Here is a 16434-nt window from a genome sequence, read left to right on the forward strand (position 1 = left end):
CTCATATGGGGGGGAAAAAATGTCAATCTTGTTCGTCTGGACCCCACAAAACGATTCCCCTTTCCAGATATTGAGAGAGCCAAAATTTGAGCTCGATCAAACGACGTTAACCCGTGCCGCTCGTCGCTCAAAGTTTGAAAAAATCCAAATTGAGGTATTTTAAGATTTAGGTATTTTGCATAGTCCGTTAGACTATAAAGAATGTGACAACAACATTGCAGAAATAGCCCTGACCAAATTTTCGAACCATTTGTGGTATTTGAATGCAGAGTTGGTGGGATTGTCGTTTTTTGATCCCACCATTACAGACAATGAAAAGTTGTTAATGGCTAATAAATTGCTCAGTAGCACAGATGAACCATCAGAGCACGCTAACCTACATGAGTTGATAATTTTACATAGTTATCTAATCTATTCTAGACCTTTTGTTAAAGTAGTTTTTGAAACGTCAGAATATAATGCTCGGCATTTGCTTACAACTTGCAGGACATATTGCTTTTGTTCTTCATCTTTTGTCAGAAGGTCGTTAAAGTCGGTTACTTCCTACCTCTTTTAATTTTTCTTTCCTAACTTTTGAATTTACAACCCTAGCGTGCTCTGATGGTTCATCTGTGCTACTGAGCAATTTATTAGCCATTAACAACTTTTCATTGTCTGTAATGGTGGGATCAAAAAACGATAATCCCACCAACTCTGCATTCAAATACCACAAATGGTTCGAATATTTGGTCAGGGCTATTTCTGCAATGTTGTTGTCACATTCTTTATAGTCTAACAGACTATGCAAAATACCTAAATCTTAAAATACCTCAATTTGGATTTTTTCAAACTTTGAGCGACGAGCGGCACGGGTTAACGTCGTTTGATCGAGCTCAAATTTTGGCTATCTCAATATCTGGAAAGGGGAATCGCTTTCTGGGGTCCAGACGGACAAAATCCCGACATCGACTTTTTGCGGTCACCCTACTGTGCACACAGCCTTATCCTGGGCATAACCGGCCATGAGCTGTCCGCCCCCAGCAGTAACCCACTGCAGCCCTGACACAGGAGAGCCCCTCCATCACAGCCTCCCATAGTGACAGCATTCCTGCATGTCTCTCTGCTCCGGAATACACTGCATGGACTACAGCGAGGAACTCCAGGCTCCCCATACAGTCGGAGCACGTGTATGGCCGCCGGGAGAAACGCCAGTCCACATAGTCTGTCCTGTCACCGCATGATTCTCTCGGGGTTAGCCGCAGCAGCTTCCTCTTCCGGTCCACGTCTCGCCCTTCCATACAGTTGCATTAGATGCAAGCCCCTCCCTTTCCGGTTCGGTCATGTGACCTCCTAGGAGCCCATACGTTGTAGCCAGTACAGTGGCGCAGGGTCGGATCGGCCGCCATCTTGTCCTCGGCCATTTCTGTGTGTCCAGGCCTCTGGTTGCATAATCGCTCAGCTGCCGGTGCGCGGAGATATGGGGCGGTCACGTAGTCGAAGCTCATCCCGTTCTAAGCATGCTAAGAGCGGCAAGCACAACAAGAAACGCAGCCGCTCCCGGGAGAAGGAGCGAGTAAGGAAGCGCTCCAAGTCCCGGGAGGGCAAGAGAAACCGAAGGCGGGAGTCCAGGTCCCGGTCCCGCTCTAACACTGTGGCTCGCAGGGAGCGGGAGAGACCAGCGTCTCCGCCTGACCGCATCGATATCTTCGGGCGCACGGTAAGCAAGAGGAGCAGCCTGGACGAGAAGCAGAAGCGGGAGGATGAGGAGAAGAAGATCGAGTACGAGCGGCAGCGGCGGATGTGAGTGCAGCGGGGTGTGAGGGAGACTCTGGGCGTCCGGCCCGCGATGTGCCTGCCGACCGGGCCTTACTGCCCTGCTGTACCGGCCCCGCTATGTGCCTGCCGACCGACATACGTCTCTGCCGACCGGGCCTCACCCATATGTCAATGCGAACCGAGCCTTACTGCCCCTGTTATGCCGGCCCCGTGATGTGCCTGCCGACTGGGCCTCACCGATGTATGGCTCTGCTGACCGGGCCTTACTGCCCTGCTGTACCGGCCCTCTATGTGCCTGCCGACCGGGCCTCACCCATATGTCAATGCAACCCGAGCCATACTGTCCTGCTATATATACCGGCCCGCGATGTGCCTGCTGACCGGGCCTCACCCATGTCAATGCGAACCGAGCCTTACTGCCCCTGTTATGCCGGCCCTGCTATGTTCCTACCGACTGGGCCTCACCCATGTCTCTACCAGCACCGCTATGTGCCTGCCAACCAGGCATGACCAATGTATGGCTCTGCTGACCGTCCTTACTGCCCTATGTGCCAGCTGACTGGGCCATACTACCCTGCTATACCAGCCCTACTATGTGCCTGCCGACTGGGCCTCACCAATGTCTCTACTAGCGCCACTATGTGCCTGCCAACTGGGCCTGCCCGACATATGGCTCTGCCGACTGGGCGTTACTGCCCTGCTATACCGGCCCGGCGATGTGCTTGCCGATTGGCGTTACTGCCCTGCTATACCGGCCCGGCGATGTGCTTGCCGATTGGCGTTACTGCCCTGCTATACCGGCCCCGCTATGTGCCTGCCGACTGGGCGTTACTGCCCTGCTATACCGGCCCCGCTATGTGCCTGCCGACTGGGCGTTACTGCCCTGCTATACCGGCCCCGCTATGTGCCTGCCGACTGGGCGTTACTGCCCTGCTATACCGGCCCGGCGATGTGCCTGCCGACTGGGCGTTACTACCCTGCTATACCAGCCCTACTATGTGCATGCCGACTGGGCCTCACCAATATGTCTCTACCAGCACCGCTATGTGCCTGCCAACCAGGCCTGACCAATGTATGGCTCTGCTGACCGTCCTTACTGCCCTATGTGCCAGCTGACTGGGCCATACTACCCTGCTATACCAGCCCTACTATGTGCCTGCCAACTGGGCCTCGCCAATATGTCTCTACTAGCGCCACTATGTGCCTGCCAACCAGGCCTGACCAATGTATGGCTCTGCTGACCGTCCTTACTGCCCTGCTATACCGGCCCGGCGATGTGCCTGCCGACTGGGCGTTACTGCCCTGCTATACCGGCCCGGCGATGTGCCTGCCGACTGGGCGTTACTGCCCTGCTATACCGGCCCGGCGATGTGCCTGCCGACTGGGCGTTACTGCCCTGCTATACCGGCCCGGCGATGTGCCTGCCGACTGGGCGTTACTGCCCTGCTATACCGGCCCGGCGATGTGCCTGCCGACTGGGCGTTACTGCCCTGCTATACCGGCCCGGCGATGTGCCTGCCGACTGGGCGTTACTGCCCTGCTATACCGGCCCGGCTATGTGCCTGCCGACTGGGCGTTACTGCCCTGCTATACCGGCCCGGCTATGTGCCTGCCGACTGGGCGTTACTGCCCTGCTATACCGGCCCGGCTATGTGCCTGCCGACTGGGCGTTACTGCCCTGCTATACCGGCCCGGCTATGTGCCTGCCGACTGGGCGTTACTGCCCTGCTATACCGGCCCCGCTATGTGCCTGCCGACTGGGCGTTACTGCCCTGCTATACCGGCCCCGCTATGTGCCTGCCGACTGGGCGTTACTGCCCTGCTATACCGGCCCCGCTATGTGCCTGCCGACTGGGCGTTACTGCCCTGCTATACCGGCCCCGCTATGTGCCTGCCGACTGGGCGTTACTGCCCTGCTATACCGGCCCCGCTATGTGCCTGCCGACCAGGTCTCACTGACATATGCTTCTAGCTATTCTTATGAATAGCTACAGACTGCTGACAGATCACTGACCTGCCCCCTAGTTTACATAATGAATATATGTACATACTGGAAAATAAAACCCTTCTGCAGGCTGCTGCCAGCTGTGGTGTATATAGAGGTGATCTGATAGCTGCTATTGCGCAGGCGGTGCCATCTTGGAGGAAATTTTTTTCTCTAGCAAGATGGCACCGCCTGCGCAATAGCAGCTATCGGGTCTCCTTTATATACACCGATAGCTGCTACTGAGCGGGTCTGGTGGGCGCCATTTTAAAATTGAATTTTTCTTTACTCCTCAGGATAACATCAAGCCCATTTATTAACAGACACGCGATTATGCTGCAGTGCAGGTGCCACGGCTGGCAGAGGCCTGCAGAAGGGTTTTTTCTCAGTATGTACAGATATTCATTATGCAAACTAGGGGGCAGATCAGTGACCTGTCATTATGACTATCTAATCAGCGGAACACAAGAAGACCCCCACCCAGGTCTGCCCTGCAGCGCGAGCATAGAATCATAGAATCGTAGAGTTGGAAGGGACCTCCTGGGCCATCTGGTCCAACCCCCTGCTCAAAGCAGGATTCGCTAAATCATCCCAGTCAGATGTCTGTCCAGCCTCTGTTTGAAGACTTCCATTGAAGGAGAACTCACCACTTCTCGTGGCAGCCTCTTCCACTCATTGATCACTCTAACTGTCAAAAAGTTTTTTCTAATATCTAATCTGTGTCTCCTCCCATTCAGTTTCATCCCATTGCTTCTAGTCTTTCCTTGTGCAAATGAGAATAAAGTTGATCCTTCTACAATGTGACAGCCCTTTAGATATTTGTAGACAGCTATTAAGTCTCCTCTCAGTCTTCTCTTTTGCAAACTAAACATTCCCAAATCCTGCAACCTTTCCTCATAAGACAGGGTTTGCAGACCGGTCACCATTCTGGTCGCTCTTTTCTGAACTTGCTCCAGTTTGTTATCATTATCCCCTTAATGACCAGGGGTATTTTTGGTTTTACATTTTCATTTTTCCCTCCCCTTCTTTCCAGAGCCATAACTTTTTTATTTTTCCGTTTATATGGCCATGTGAGGGCTTATTTTTTGCGGGACGAGTTGTACTTTTAAATGATATCATTGGTTTTACCATATCGTGTACTCGAAAACGGGAAAAAAATTCCAAGTGCGGTGAAATTGCAAAAAAAGTGCAATCCCACACTTGTTTTTTGCTTGGCTTTTTTGTTAGGTTCACTAGATGCTAAATCTCACCTGCCATTATGATTCTCCAGGTCATTACGAGTTCATAGACACCAAACATGTCTATGTCCTCTTTTATCTAAGTGGTGAAAAAAAATTCCAAAGTTTGCTAAAAAAAAAAAAATTTGCGCAATTTTCCGAGACCCGTAGTAGCGTCTCCATTTTTCATGATCTGGGGTCGGGTGAGGGCTTATTTTTTCCGTGCCGGACTGACGTTTTTAATGATACCACTTTTGTGCAGATACGTTCTTTTGATCGCCCGTTATTGCATTTTAATGCAATGTCTTGGTGACCAAAAAAACGTAATTCTGGCGTTTTAAATTTTTTTCTCGCTACGCCGTTTAGCGATCGGGTTAATGCTTTTTTTTTTATTGTTCTGGCGATTCTGAACGCGGCGATACCTAATGTGTATGTGGGATTTTTTTTTTACTGTTTTATTTTGATTGGGGCGAAAGGGGGGTGATTTGAACTTTTAGGTTTTTTTAATTTTTTTTTATTTTTAAACATTTTTTTTTTTCTTACTTTTGGCATGCTTCAATAGCCTCCATAGGAGGCTAGAAGCATGTGCAACCCGATCGGCTCTGCTGCATATGGGCGATGAGCAGATCGCCCATATGTAGCAGATTTACTGCTGTGCTTTCAGCGCCGACCACCGGGTGGCGCTGAAAGCCATATGCCTGGAACAACCATAGAGGTCTCATAGAGACCTCTGGTTGTCCAGGCAACATGACGCCGACCCCCGATCACGTGACGGGGGTCGGCGGTGACGTCATTTCCGGCCCGGCGGCCGGAAATGCTATTTAAATGCACGCTGTCAGCTTTGACAGCGGCATTTAACTAGTTAATAGGCGCGGGCGGACGGCGATTCCGCTCGCACCTATTGCGGGCACATGTCAGCTGTTCATAACAGCTGACATGTCCCGGCTTTGATGCGGGCTCACCGCCGGAGCCCTCATCAAAGCAGGGGAGATGTCTGATGACGGACTGTGTCCGTCATTGGACATTAAGGGGTTAACTCAAAACTGAAAATAAACATTCAACAACAATCACAAGACGGATTTTGTCACCCAAGGTATCATTTTAACCAGTAGGTAAGGCCTGTTTTACACTTCTGTTTTTTTGTGTCAGTTAAAATCCGCCAAAATGGCGGAAAGCAGATCCGTTGCTAAGTGAACGGATGCCACCGAACCGTTTTTTTGACGGATCCGACAAATGAAGAATTTTAAAGGAACCGCTGCCCGAGAGAGAATTTTTTCTGTCCGCCAGAAATGAGTTCAGGGTTAAATTTCCGCCTGACTTCATTCCTCCGGGCATGCGCTCTATAAAAATGCGGATCTTGCAGCCAAAAAAGTTACATGGTCCGTCCAGGCATCTCGACGGACGCAAAAAAATTGACGGATCCGCAAAAAACCGGATCCAACGGATGGCCATCTGTCAAGATCCGCCGGTAATGCAAATCAATGGGGGAAAAAACCGGATCCGCCAAAAAAATGGCGGATCCGTTTTTTGCAAAAACGGCTGATTTTGACTGATGGTCAAAAACGGAAGTGTGAAACAGGCCTTACTGTGCACAATCCTGCTGACAGGTTCCCTTTAGAGTCTTACTTATTTGCAGAATGGAATCTGGCACTCCATAATAAGAAAGTTTTGAATTTTCTTTAGTACTATCCAGGACATCCAGCGCTGTGTATATAATTGTGATGTCTCGGTCGATCAGACCTTTCGCAAACATGCACAAAGTGGCTGGAGTGAGAGGCGTTGCAATTAGCAGAAAGCGCAATGGTAATGCGACTACGTTGCTACAAGAATGGTGCCATATATGCACAGCATCGGATTTTCTGCATTGTACTAAACAAAATTCCAGAGTTTCTTGGCTTTTGTAGTGCATATATTTCTGCATTTATGACGTGGTTGGACCCAATGTGAGCACCCGCCATATTCTGGAGTGCTGTACTTCTCTATATTGAGTTCCTTTTTATTATTAACAGTCTGGTATAAAATACTGAGTCTTGGGCGCTACTGTTTGGGGAAGACCAGATGTAATACAAAGTGGATCCTGCAGGATGTGGAGTAAAATAAAATTATGCTGTAATTGCTGCGGTTGCATATCTCTTGGCTGTTCGACAGCACAACACATGCAGGGATTGCCTGTTTGTTAAGCAGTCCGTGCATGTGTTGCAGCTGTCGAATAGCCACAAGACATACAGCCGCGGCATCTCAAGCATATTTTTCGAGCACGACAAAAATACTCTTATTAGGACACGAGCATGCTCGCTCATCACTAGTGTCAATCAAAAGTGCAACTTGTCCTGCAAAAAACAAGCCCTCATATGTCTTTGTGGACAGAAAAATAAAAAAAAACTGTGGCATTGGGAAGATGGGGGCAGAAAACCTGAAAACGCAAAAGCTGTTCTGTGTAAAACCCTGCCCAAACCACTGATTGGCAACTTTCTGTGTGCACTGTGCATGGAGTGGAAGCTGATGATGAGTGCTGGGGTTGCAGTTGCACAGAGCAGCAGGCCTAGGAGGCTCACTGTGGCTAGGCCAGTAGTGAAAATCTGCTGATAAAACATTCACTTTATGCTGCTCACATTACACACACACCTGCTATAAGCTTACTTGGGTGCGTTTGATGCAAGGGATCGCATTTTAGATCATGTACCTTTTTTGATAGGCCGCATCCCTTGCCACACATTTTGAAAAAACTTGTAAAAACTCAACAAATGTAAGACCATTTTTGGTGCAAATTTTGCCATAATTCTGGCAGCTTATTAAATATGTGCTCCAGAAGAAATGGCAGGAGGAAGTGGATTGTCCACTTTACTTGATCCTTCTAGTTTCTGCTGTGGAGTGTGTCTGAGTAATGGAGGAGCACAACATTTACAATTGTTTATTTTTAAATGTATAAACAGTGGTATGAAAGTGTTTGCCCCCTTCCTGATTTACTATGCTCTTGTGTTATGAGCTCATTTTCTGCTCCACCAGTTGAGAGTTCCCCTTCCGTTCTCCCTCTGGTGGTGACAGGAGGTAGTGAGGTCGGTTTAATTGGTAGTGATCTGCCACCTGGTGAGGAAGATAACGATTGGATCTCTGGAGTATCAGACTGGATATAAGACAGCCGACGCCCTATCCTAGTGCTGGTGATTCAGTCTGCTTCTCACGTCTTTGACTCAGCTCTGTTCCAGTCTTCTCAAGTTAAGTTTGATTTTGCTAATGTTCATACTTGCTATTGTTGGTCATTTCAGTTTTTTTGTGTGGCCAGCCCGGCTGGGTTGTGCTGAATTTCCACTCTTATTTATCTGTATTTGCCAAATTGCCTTTTTTTTTTGTCCCTTATTAGATTGGCCTCTTTTTGCTCTGTCTCAGAATATTTCAGAGTGCTGATATAGTGGGAGAAGTCTAGTGACTTCAGGGTTAATTTTGCTATCAGTTGTGTTGGACATTTTTGTAGGGTTTTAGGCAGATTGCAGACAGTGTCTTTCCTTTCCTGTTCTTTCTAGTTAGTTTGGCCCCATCGTTTGCTCAGCCTATTTTCCTGCCTTTGTTTGTTTTCATCTTGTTTCACCGTCAATACATGTGGGGGGCTGTCTTTCCTTTAGGGTCTGCTCTGGGGCAGTTAGTTTTCCTCTTTTCCTGCTTTAGGCTTATTTAGTTCTCCGGTTGTGACGAGGCGTCTAGGACCACCGTAGGAACGCTCCACGACTGCTGCTAGTTGCGTGTTAGGATCAGGAGTCTGCAGTCTTCATAGTTACCAACCTCTGGTTTTCTGAGACTTAGCTTGTGGTGTTTTTTATTTCCTCCTCGGCGACCCGTTCATAACACTCTTGCATGTTTGTCACACACAAATGTTTCAGATCACCAAACAACTTTAAATATTAGACGAAGATAGCATAAAATGCATTTTTTTCGGTAAAGGCCTTTATTAAGGGGAAAAGAAATCCAAACCTACAGGGCCCTGTGTGAAAAAGGGATTGCCCTTTAAACCTAAAAACTTTGTTTGGCCTCAACTGCAATCAAGTGTTTGCGATAACTAGCGATGAGTCTTTTACAACGCTCTGAAGGAATTTTGGCCCACTTGAATTTGCAGAATTGTTGTAATTCATCCACATTGGAGAGTTTCTGAGCATGAACTGCCTTTTTAAGGTCCTGCCGCAGCATCTCGGGTCTGGACTTTGACTAGGCCACTCCAAAGGCTTTTGATTTTCTTAAGCCATTCAGAAGTGGACTTGCTGGTGTTTTGGATTATTCTCCTGCTGCATAACCTAAGTGCACTTCAGCTTGAGGTCACAAACAGATGGTTGGACGTTTCCATTTTGGATTTTTTGGTAGACAGCAGAATTCATGGTTCCATTTACCATAGCAAGTCTTCCAGGTCCTAGATCTGCAAAACCTCCTCAGACCATCACACTACCACCACCATATTTTAGGCTGAGTTCACACGTGGCATTTTTTTTGCGGCGGTTTTGCCGCGAAAACGCGAAAAACAAGCATCCCATGCATTCCTATGGGATTCCGCAATGCTGTGCTAATGCTGCGGTTTTTACAGCGGCGGAATCGCTTCGCGGTAAAAACCGCAGCATGCTCATTAATTTTGCGGAATCGCAGCGATCCCGCACCCATAGGAATGCATTGTTCCGCTTACTTCCCGCATGTGGCTGTGCACACCATGCGAAAAGTAAGCAGAACATTTGCGGATGGTACCCACGATCCGGAGGAGACTGTCCTCCGGGCTTTGGGTACCATATCCCTGTAAAAAATAGAATTTAAAATAAAAAATATTGTTATTCTCACCTTCCGACGTCCCGCGCAGCCTTCCCGCCTCTCTCCACTCTCTCGTTCCCAGTAATCCTTTGCGAAAATGCCCGCGATGGCATCCGTTCTCGCGGGATCGCGAAGTCTCGCCGTCATTTGCGCGACGTCATCGCGAATTACCGCGAGAACGGACGTCATCGCGGGCATTTTCGCAAAGGATTACTGGGAACGGCTGCGTGGGACGTCGGAAGGTAAGAATAACACCATTTTTTATTTTTTTGCATTTTATCTTTTACTACTGATGCTGCATAGGCGGCCTCAGTAGTAAAAAGTTGGTCACACTCGTCAAACACTATGTTTGACGAGTGTGACCATCCTGTCAATCAGTTCTCCAAGCGATGCTACAGATCGCTTGGAAAACGCTAGCATTTTGCAAGCTAAATACGCTTGCAAAATGCTAGTTTTTCCGCGGGAATTTAAAATGCGATTTTCCCACGGAATGGAATTCCGGAATTCTCGCGGTAATTTCCGCGAGAGTTCCGGTACGTGTGAACTTAGCCTTACTGTTGGTATAATGTTCCTTTTCTGAATGTAATGGGACATACACTGTCCAGAAAGTAAAAATTTTTTCTCTTCAGTCTACAGAGTATTCTCCCAAAAGTCTTGGGTAACATCAAGATGTTTTCTGGTAAAACTGAGACAAGCCTTTGTTCTTACTGCTCTGCAGTAGTTTTCCTCTTGGAACTCGGCCATTCAGGCCATTTGTGTCCAGTCTCTATTATGGTGGAGTCATGAACAACACTGACCTTAACTGAGGCAAGTGAGGCCTGCAGTTCTTTGGATGTTGTTGTGGGGTTTTTTTGTGATCTCTTGGTTGAGTGTGCTCTTGGGGTAATTTTGGTTAGCCGGCCACTCCTGGGAAGGTTCACTATTCAATGCTTTCACCATTTGTGGATAATGGCTTTCACTCTGGTTCACTGGAGTACCAACGCTTTAGAAATGGCTTTATAACCTTTTCCAGACTGATAGATCTCAATTACTTTGTTTCTCATTTATTCCAGAATTTCTAGCTTTTGATGATCTTCTGGTCTATTTCACTTTGTCAGGCACGTCTTATTTAAGTGAATTCTTGATTGAGAAAAGGTGTGGCAATAATCAGGCCTGGGTGTGGGTAGGGAAATTGAACTCCGCTTCCCAAAGATGAGATGAACTACAGTTAATTTGGGTTTTAAGGGAGGGGGAATCACTTCTTCATACAGTGCCCTGTAGGATTGGATTTTTTTCCCTTAATAAAGGCCTTCATTTAAAAACTGCATTTTGTTTTTACTTGTGTTATCTTTGTCTAATATTTTAGTTTGTTTAATCTGAAACATTTAAGTGTGACAACAACCATGCAAAAGAATAAGAAATCAGGAAGGGGCCAAACACTTCTTCACACCACTACAATTAAGACTACAATGTGCGAATGATTTTATACATTGAGTATGAGATTATTAAAATAACATGGCTTTTAACTGCTATTCCAGTAGGCAGCAAGAAATTGAAGAAAAACTTATAGAGGAGGAAACAGCCCGACGGGTGGAAGAGTTGGTTGCCAAGCGTGTGGAGGAAGAATTAGAGAAAAGGAAAGATGAAATTGAACGTGAGGTTCTTCGACGGGTCGAGGAAGCTAAACGCATCATGGAAAAGCAGTTGCTCGAAGAACTCGAGCGACAGAGGCAGGCCGAGCTTGCTGCACAAAAAGCCAGAGAGGTAACGCTCGGTCGTTTGGAAAGTAGTGACAGTCCATGGCAAAACTTTCTCACTTTCTTATTTTATTGTAGTACATAGTTGTTGTTTCTGCATTCTTGGTCCATTACTTGGATGTCTCTGAGCATCTAAACTGTTCTGTTTTTACCTTTTGGCATAGAGAGGACTCTGCAGTATGTTAACCAATTGCTTTGGTTCCTCAAAGGTGCCATTCGGCTTTTTTTGAAAGTTGTTGGCGATGTACATGAAACTTTTGCCATGGCTGTAGTCTTTTATACATTTAATCCTCCACTTTTCAATAAAAAAAAAACTAGCGATTGACAGCTAAGGTGCCGTTGAGCAGGTCAAAAACTAAAAAAGGGCTGATATTTGCCCACTTATGTACATCTTTCTCCTGCATCAAGGGTGGTGACGTTTTCATTTGCTTAAGCACTAACCTTTTTACTGAGCTTACTTGCCCCCAAAATAACCATTGTTTTCTTCCTATCTGTCCAGATCGTCACTAATACACGTTGAGTAACTAGTCATACCATCCTTTCCTCCTCATAGACTTCCTTGAAGGAATCAAGCTGCCTTCATATAAGTTTCAATCTGTCGCTTTTCAACAGGTGGATCGGCATTAGACAATGTATTTATGAGGCAGTAATGGGCTACTGAATGCTATTGTTTTCTGTGCATTGGAGCCTGATTTCAGAAAAGTAAACTTTATAGTTCACTTCACAGTGCAAAAACGCATTTATACATTTATTTTTATTTTTTATTTTTTTTTATGCACCATTTAGACGGATTAATTAAAGGGGTTATCCAATGTTAATTCCAATAAGCTTTTATTTGCGATCTTGATGGTATCCCAATGCCTAATATCTTGCCGCCTTACCAGCTTTTTGTCCACTCGCTGTATCCGACCACTTTAATTTCCATCTCCCATGCCCAGTTCTGGCCTTCCAGCCCTTGCTAGCTCTCCCTGCATGCCTAGTTCTCGCGGTCCAGCCTTTGCTAGCTTTCCCTACATGCCTAGTTCTGGCGGTCCATCTTTTGCTAGCTTTCCCTACATGCCTAGTTCTGGAGGTCCAGCTTTTCCTAGCGCGATCATTGTTTCCAATCTTGTCCACTCCTACCAGCACCTAGCAGCTTTTCCAATGAAAAAACACATCTTATATCTAACAGAGGTACTGCTTGGTTTTAGGAGCAGAATCACATTGCCATTGTTAAGATAAGCTAAATGGCGTCACCTCTGGACAGCAAGTGAATAGCAAAAGTGCTTAATTTTTTCATGGATAAGGTTGGATTTAGTTAGTTTTGGAAACCCCTGGATTTAGTTAGTTTTGGGAAACCCCTTTGAATCTGACTTGTAACAGAAGATCTGTATATTTTCTCCCTCTGCATGAAAGTCTCCTGTCATACTTTAACGGGAAACTGTCAGCAGGTTTTTACTATCCCATCTGAGCAGTAAAATGTAAGGGCAGAGACCCTGATTCCACAGACTTGGCATTTTATCTGCTGCAGAGCTAGCCTTTCTCTGAATGTTGAGCTTCAGTATATCTCTATCCCACCATACATTGGCAACTTCCTGTCTATGTACAGAGTACACAGCTGCCAATTGGTGGGATTATATAGCGCGCATGACTATGGAGGACTACCTGGCAGCAGTTTTACTAGTCCTCTAGTCATCTATTGATAAAACAGTGGGTTTTCGTTTTGTTTCAATACTACAAGTAGCCCAGTAAGGGAGGAATCGCTAGAATCTGGGTCTATGCCCTACATCATGCTGATCTCAGATTAGGTGGCAAAAACCTGGTGGCATAATCCCTTTAATGTGAAAGCCTTGATAACTTCTTTATAAAGCTTACAAAGACATAGGACAGTGTGAAGGAAGGCACAACACTGCCAACATGTTCTCTTTGTACTTCCTTTAATCAATACTTCTACTTCATAAGAAGTCCGTTGGTGACATGACAGCTTTGATCGGTTGGTTATACATAGCCAGGTGTAGGGTGTCCCAAAGGGCTCTGAGCTTTGCCAGGTCTTACGTCCAGCCCTTACATATTTCAGAGTGCCTTACTATAAAGTGAAATTAGCAGTGTGGCCATTATCTCCCTGGACCACTGTCTGAGGGGCATTGATATGGCACTGATGTCACAGATGTGGCCCAAATTGATCACAGAACGCAAATGTTGGCTTGGACCGTATTTCTCACTTGTGGTCATTTTAGTCAGTCTCAAGCCATGCTACTGTTCGTGGGAGTGAAAGTTCATGGTGACTGAAAGTTGAAAAAAAAAAATGAATATCTTCTCCCACTAGGTCCCTTCTGTGTTAAGGACAGGACATATCATGCCATGACTACGACCTCTGCAGCCCTAAAAACAGTAGGCAGTAGCCTGTTACTTGTCCTAATTTCCTATAACCTGTTATTTTTTTTCTTATTTGGTACGCCTTTAGTATTTTTAATTTTTCTGAATATTTCCATTTTGCGTACTGTTCTCAAGTCTGTGTGCATTTACACACGATGTCTCATATCCACACGTTTGATATCTAATTTAAAGGTGCATTTCTGCTGTGGAAATGGAAATATTAGCTATTTTCTTTCTGTTGCATTCTTGAAAATGTGCAGACATATTCACAATGGAAGTCTATGCATTAACTGTGAAAGAAGCCACTAAAAATTTTTTTTTTTTTTGTTATTGGACCTTAGATGGATTGCACCTTTAAACTGGCACCGCTCTGCATTTGACACTTTCCCCAGATCCTCGGCAGCGGATTGTATTTGACTAACTATAAACTGTATGTTTGTTCTGAATTGTTTGCCTTAGGAATGATGAATTACATATTTTTGTTCCCTCTTACAATAAACATCTGCATTCCTCAGCTCAGCCTTCCTTGTATGTTTCTTAAAATTGGTTGAGCTGCTGATGGCAGGTGTTGCCAAGCTAACAGTACAAATCATTTTAAAGAGGAAGCTGGCGCGTATGGCAGCTGAGGAGCACACGCTGCAGGACACTGGACAAGACAGTAAATATTCAACTTTTAATGCTGATTAAAGGAGTATAGGTAAAGAATCCGTAGGTATACGTTATTGGTGAGAACCACTATTCCCTTTATCTTTATATTTCCGTTTTCCTTTATAATTTCATGTACATTACCCAGTTTTGTAGTTGTCCTTGTTGATATGTCTGGCTATAATAAAGATACCATTTAATTGCTAGGACAGGTTAGGGAGGGTTTATTTGATTGTCTGGATTGGGAGGGTTGAGCTGAACCTAGCGCTAGAAAATGTGTGTAGTGACTGCACTGTTTGATGTTGTAATGGAAAACATGGTGGCTGTAGTGCTGCCCCTTAAGTCCCGATGGAGATGAGGCAAATTAGAATAAGACATGTGCTTGACTCCTGCAACATTCTAACATTTCTTTGTATCCTCCATATAGGAAGAAGAAAGGGAAAAACGTGAGGAACTGGAGCGAATACTTGAAGAGAATAACCGTAAAATTGCTGACGCACAAGCTAAATTGGTAAGAAATAAGCCTGACATTTAAAGGGGTTGTCCACTGCTGGACAATCCCTGCTAAATCATTTCAGTAAAAGTCTGGCCTTTTATCACTTTTCCAAATTGTGCCTGGTATACTTTTATTTTTTTTTTTTATTTTTTTGGTTATTCCCATAAACAGGTTGTCCCTGTATCCATAATATAAGGGATTATTTGAGACCTCCAGTAATCCCATCTCCTGAGAATGGCACTCTAAAGCCCTGTCCCGAATGGAGCTAGATGAGCATGCTCGGCCTTCACTCCACTCATTGTGCCTAAAATAGCTGAGTGCTGTACTCTGCAGATCCATAGGTTATTAATGAACTTTTTTTTTTCTGTAACTTCAGGCTGAGGAGCAATTGAAAATTGTTGAAGAACAAAGGAAAATACATGAGGAAAGGATGAAACTCGAACAAGAGAGACAGCGGCAGCAAAAGGAAGAGCAAAAAATGATACTGGGCAAGGGAAAGTCAAGGCCGAAATTATCTTTCTCGTTAAAAAGCACAGAATGATCTTGGCATATGAACGTTGTCCTAACCAAACTAAGACTATGTATGGTAGCTTCATGTTGAAGTGTCTTTTTTTTTTTTTTCTTTTTTTTTTTAAAGTCTGGAATATGAAATATCATTTCTCAAAGGGGCTGTGCTCTCAATTCCATATTGTATGTTTCATTTTTATTTTCTACAAAGGGATGACAATTCGACTTGAGTTAAATCCTTATCAGATTTTTAGTTTTACATAATGTTTCATAATTTTTCTGACCATGTAGAGATGGACTAGGTTTCCCTTTAATCTGCTTTCCATGATCTGGTAAGGATTTAACCCCCCTCTCCACCCCGCCCCCGAGTTCTATATTTTTCACAGAAAAAAGGTTGTTGGGTCCGGTCTTTTACCAAACATTGACTGTTCGCATCCGTGAATTGCCCCAGTATTGTTGGTACTTTGTACGGTATTGTAAAACCAGTGTCCCCTATGACGCTGTTCCACTTGCACTTGATGTCCCGGTACAGGTAAGGATACAGATAGTAAACCAATTCCTCTTAAAGGTTACCTAGTTCAGTATTGTCAGTACACCATTGTTTTTAACTACATTGATGCAACCCCATCAGCTTTTCCACAGTGTAAATACGTCCGTTTGCTGAATAAAGTCTTAACTGCCTCATGTATATCATCTATGTTGTGACTGTTTAAAGGGGATTTTAGTTGGTTCATCTGAAATCTTTGGCCGCTGTATTTTTGTAGTGAGGCTTGAGATTTTTCTCCGTTTGTGCTGTCTGAGTACCATATTACAGATGCTGTATCATGTTTTAACAGCTGGTTGGCTTAACTGCCTCCGATAAATGCCTGAATACCTAACAACACTTTCTAATTATAACATAAAAATGCATGCGGTAGCAATCAAGGAAATTCATCTTCAATAGAAACCGTATTTCTC

The 16434-nt window shown here is 45.3% G+C and overlaps 1 protein-coding gene across 1 annotated transcript; it reads left to right on the top strand.

Moving 5' to 3' along the window:
- The first annotated feature begins 1268 nt into the window (after positions 1 to 1268).
- Positions 1269 to 16165, top strand: ARGLU1 (arginine and glutamate rich 1). Its single transcript, XM_073569475.1, has 4 exons — positions 1269 to 1779; positions 11256 to 11481; positions 14902 to 14985; positions 15347 to 16165. The coding sequence occupies exons 1-4, from the start codon at positions 1457 to 1459 to the stop codon at positions 15509 to 15511; spliced, it is 798 nt and encodes a 265-aa protein (XP_073425576.1). The 5' UTR covers positions 1269 to 1456; the 3' UTR covers positions 15512 to 16165.
- Positions 16166 to 16434: the final 269 nt, after the last annotated feature.

The sequence above is a fragment of the Dendrobates tinctorius genome, unplaced genomic scaffold (genome assembly GCF_039654945.1).
Source record: "Dendrobates tinctorius isolate UK_male_01 unplaced genomic scaffold, ASM3965494v1 ptg000026l, whole genome shotgun sequence".
Taxonomy (NCBI): domain Eukaryota; kingdom Metazoa; phylum Chordata; class Amphibia; order Anura; family Dendrobatidae; genus Dendrobates; species Dendrobates tinctorius.

Coding starts and splice junctions, on each gene's coding strand:
- ARGLU1 (XM_073569475.1), top strand. CDS start 1,457: ATGGGGCGGTCACGTAGTCGAAGCTCATCCCGTTCTAAGCATGCTAAG. Junction 1,780..11,255: donor TACGAGCGGCAGCGGCGGAT/GTGAGTGCAGCG, acceptor CTGCTATTCCAG/TAGGCAGCAAGAAATTGAAG. Junction 14,986..15,346: donor CTGACGCACAAGCTAAATTG/GTAAGAAATAAG, acceptor CTGTAACTTCAG/GCTGAGGAGCAATTGAAAAT.